The 3954-nt window shown below is 33.4% G+C and overlaps 1 protein-coding gene across 1 annotated transcript in view; it reads left to right on the top strand.

Moving 5' to 3' along the window:
- LOC107664809 (protein FAM177A1) overlaps positions 1 to 3043 on the top strand; it is a 7945-nt gene extending 4902 nt beyond the window's left edge. The window contains exons 2-5 of the mRNA XM_016455481.1: positions 1287 to 1469; positions 1592 to 1658; positions 2772 to 2869; positions 2959 to 3043. Of these exons, the coding sequence (XP_016310967.1) occupies positions 1287 to 1469; positions 1592 to 1658; positions 2772 to 2869; positions 2959 to 2973 (363 nt within the window). The 3' untranslated portion in view covers positions 2974 to 3043. The remainder of the gene's footprint in view (positions 1 to 1286; positions 1470 to 1591; positions 1659 to 2771; positions 2870 to 2958) is intronic.
- Positions 3044 to 3954: the final 911 nt, after the last annotated feature.

The following is a 3954-nucleotide window of genomic DNA, read 5'->3' as shown; positions in this document are numbered from 1 at the left end:
AGATAAAAACATCATAAATCCAGTCATAAATACATCAAAAGTCAGATCTAACATCTGTTTGATCTTTTGATTTACACACCCCACTGTCATGTCAGTCAGGGGTGATAAGACTCTGGTGACATGGCAGTCAGGGTGACAGAGGGGTCATATAGCCATAAATCAGGTCATAAATCTGACCATGTACACATTTGACATATGACAACCTGTCAATCAACGCTGACAGGGGGTCATAAATCAGGTCATAAATCACCAATCTGACACATAGTGTAGGATACTACTACTCCTATTAACAGTTTTTTTCCGTAGCATTTTTACAAAATGTTACAGTTAAAATTATAGTTATTTTTTACAGTGTACAGCAGGATACAAGGGAGAGGAACTGATCAGAGATGTATCAGAAGAAGGGAGACAGATGGCATCAAATACAGCATTTTACATTACATTATGCCATGTGATACTGTATGTAGAAGCATTACCATGGTAAAGACTGCACATTACTATAACTCGCCCTTTATCTGAAAAGTTCAGCTAGAGTATAGATTCAGTCATATGGCACAGTGAGGACATTTACTACATTGACAGTAAACTCTGTTCTAGCACAATACCTTCATCACACCTTTTGATAACACACTGGATAAATACTTTTACAAACATTATTGATTTTATGTGAGATATGCAAGTTAGGTAATGTAAGTGTATTTTCTAACATTTATAATATAACATTCATCACAGTTATTGCCTGTGTTACTGTAATTATTTCAGCAACAAAGGTGATTTGAAAAATGAATCTGGCATTGTTTGCTCTTGAATGAACTGATTGTTAAAAGTACTGAATTGAAAGATCATACTGTTGTGTTTTGGTGATGAATTCAAATGTTCTCAACACATATCACAATGATCTTGTTTTGAAACAATGATTATGTGGAATGAAAATATGCGCAACTACAATGAAATCATGAGATCAGGTTTTGAAAGAATGACTAGTCGTGTTAAAAGTGTGATCAGTTTAAAGTTTTGTACTAAGAGTTTTGAAATTGTACACCTTACTTGTGAAAAAAGTGTGAAACCAATTTAAAAGCAATACTGATTTTTTAAAGCAGATGCTTATACATTTATTTTGATTTTAGACGTAATACTTACTGTGGTATCGTGGAAAACAACTATTGTTCATTTGTTTTTGTTTTTTTAAGGGCACTAGGCCAGTTTTCTTCCCTCATTCCAGTTTAAAAGACAATCATATTGTGCATAACTTATTTGTAATATATCTGCTGTGTGCCTGTGGACAGCTCTCTGGAAAAGAGAAGGAATATGAGTGTGTGGAGCTTGGTGATCTGGACAGAAAAGAGAAGACCCCACGCCGCATTATTCATTTCTCCAGCGGGGAGACCATGGAAGAATACAGCACAGATGAGGAGGAGGAAGACAAAACACAGAACGCAAAGAAAGACCTTCTGTCCTCCATAGACACAGTATGTGTGTTTGAACAAATGCCCTGAAGGATCCTTCAGTTCACCCATTCTGACATCCAATGAAAAAAAATCAGAATAAGAGTTTAATATAACTTTAATTTTTTTCTCTTTTTTTTTAAAAGTCCAAGCTGGCTTGGGGCCCATATGTCTGGTTTCAGATGTGGAGAGCAGCTACATCCACTATATCTGGTAAGTCTGATTCAAAACCGAAAACTGGATCTTTAAACTAATATGACAAACTGACCTATGGCATTTGAGTCATTTTGTAAAGTGTTCCAGATTAAAAAGGTATATGCTGAAGTATTTTGTTTGCACGTTAAAGCCAATATCTATCACGTTTGCCTTCTTTGCTGATATATCTTGTTACAGATTTGTTGCACAAAAAGTTGTAAATTAAACAAATACATGTACATAACTACAATATGTTACAAATCCTTATTTCTGAGCAAGCATACTGTATAAAAAAAGTGCATAACCAACCATATCAGGGTAAAAAAAAAAAAACTTAGATTTTGTTTCCAAATACATTTGAGTGTCAGTTTTAAATTGTGCAAACATTCGCATTTTTTTTAAACCTTGCACACTGACTGAATCAAATCATTTATTTTTGAACCCTGCCTTATACACAGAGGCATTGTCACGTGTGTGTATGTGTGTGTGTGTGTGTATTCTTTCTTTTTTTACATTTAGTAAATTTATATCACTATACAAATACATTATACTATACAAAAATAATTAGATTTTATTTTTAATCACCTATCCACAATATTTTATCCCCACCTTAACATCACTCCAGCATCTTAGCTTTTCTTTTTGGAGAAAACTGTTAAAATTCATATTCTGTGCACAGGTATAGTGACAGAAATGTGCATAATCATGCCTTGGGATTATTATATATTTTTTTTTTCATATTTATGTTTGTGTCTGTGCAATTAGCTGTAAAATCCTCCTCAGGCCATTGTGGATGATGTTAAACGATTATGACATGTCGGTTTTGATGTTTTATTCAAATATGCAAAACAGCATTTTCATTTTAAATATATGATTATTTTTCTGTTCTATCTAGTTCAAGCACCACATCATGATATTTTCTTTAATCATTTGAAATCCTGTGACTCCACAGAGATTCACTAAGCACCTTAAAAAGCCAGATAAAAAAAAAAAATACTGTATGGATGAATACATACACAAACATCCATCAAGAATTAAAGCAAAAATGTATAAGTGCTTATTATGCAACATATAAATATTCACATTCAAAATCTCATAACTATGTCAAATTCTGCCTGTCCCATCTTTCAGCTTGTGACTACCTCGGTGAGCGAATGGCATCGCTTTTTGGCATCACCTCAGCTAAATACCAGTATGCCATAGATGAATACAGCCGGTCAAAGAGGGAGGTACGGCAGTCCTTTATATCAGTATAATCAGAATATCTAAGAATCAGAATTGCCATATTATAATGTTTTTGTTGTTTGTTTTTTCACAGAAGGAAGAGAGGTGAAGATACACGGCTCACTGAAGAGGCAGAGCACCTGTTTGAAGAGCAGCAAAATGATGAAGACGAGGATCCAAAGACCAACCAGCCCAACACAGTTCACATCCCTGCTCTTGTTACTAGCTCTTAATTACAAGTATAGTTTGTCATATAATTGTGGTTTAAACATTAGCCTCTATTCTTTAAAGCACTTATTACCACAGAGACATAATCAGGCTCTGATTTTGAATATTAACTTGTGTCTTTGACTGCCTTAATGCACTGATCCTGGGCCAGTGAAACTATATATACTGATCAATGGTGCTAATGAGGAGATGAGTCAATTCTTTAGCCTCGGACCAAAAATGAATTCTTCTAGAAATGGAACTACACTAACATGATTACACTGAACATTTCTGTGTTTTTAATTGACTGTACAGTATGTAATGTATGAATTATTATTAGTGTTATGAAGCATTTGATGGACTTGCATCAATACAGAGACACATACCTCACACTGAATTTTCAGTTTTTATTTAACATACTGGTAATGCTTGATATCAGTCTTGTCATTGTTTGTACTGAATCATTTAATGGTTTTTTTATGTTTTTTTTTTTACCATTTTGTGTTTAACATTAATAAAATACTACAGTATTATATCTTATGTGACTTCAAAGTTTTAGTGTTTAGTAGTGTTATTTTAGTATTACTGAGATACTATGGGCCCAATTTACTAAACGGTAAATTAGTGGGAGAGCCAATCATAAAAAATGAAAGTGGAAAGTTCTGCAGGTGATCGACTGATGAGTTTTTAATATTATATTTTATTTCAGTTTATATTTATTTCAAGTAACAAAAATGTTGGTTTAGTTAACTATAAGCATATTTTTACAAAATCAGCAGGGGATCAAATAAATATTTTCCCCACTGTAAGTACATTTAAATCACTATACTTTTGTTATACTGCACTGGAATTACATTACAGAAAAGTAGTTAAGGTGCTGAGA

Source organism: Sinocyclocheilus anshuiensis, unplaced genomic scaffold (genome assembly GCF_001515605.1).
Source record: "Sinocyclocheilus anshuiensis isolate Anshui unplaced genomic scaffold, SAMN03320099.WGS_v1.1 scaffold135, whole genome shotgun sequence".
In the NCBI taxonomy this organism is placed as follows: Eukaryota; Metazoa; Chordata; class Actinopteri; order Cypriniformes; family Cyprinidae; genus Sinocyclocheilus; species Sinocyclocheilus anshuiensis.
This window is presented reverse-complemented; position numbering and strand designations above follow the sequence as displayed.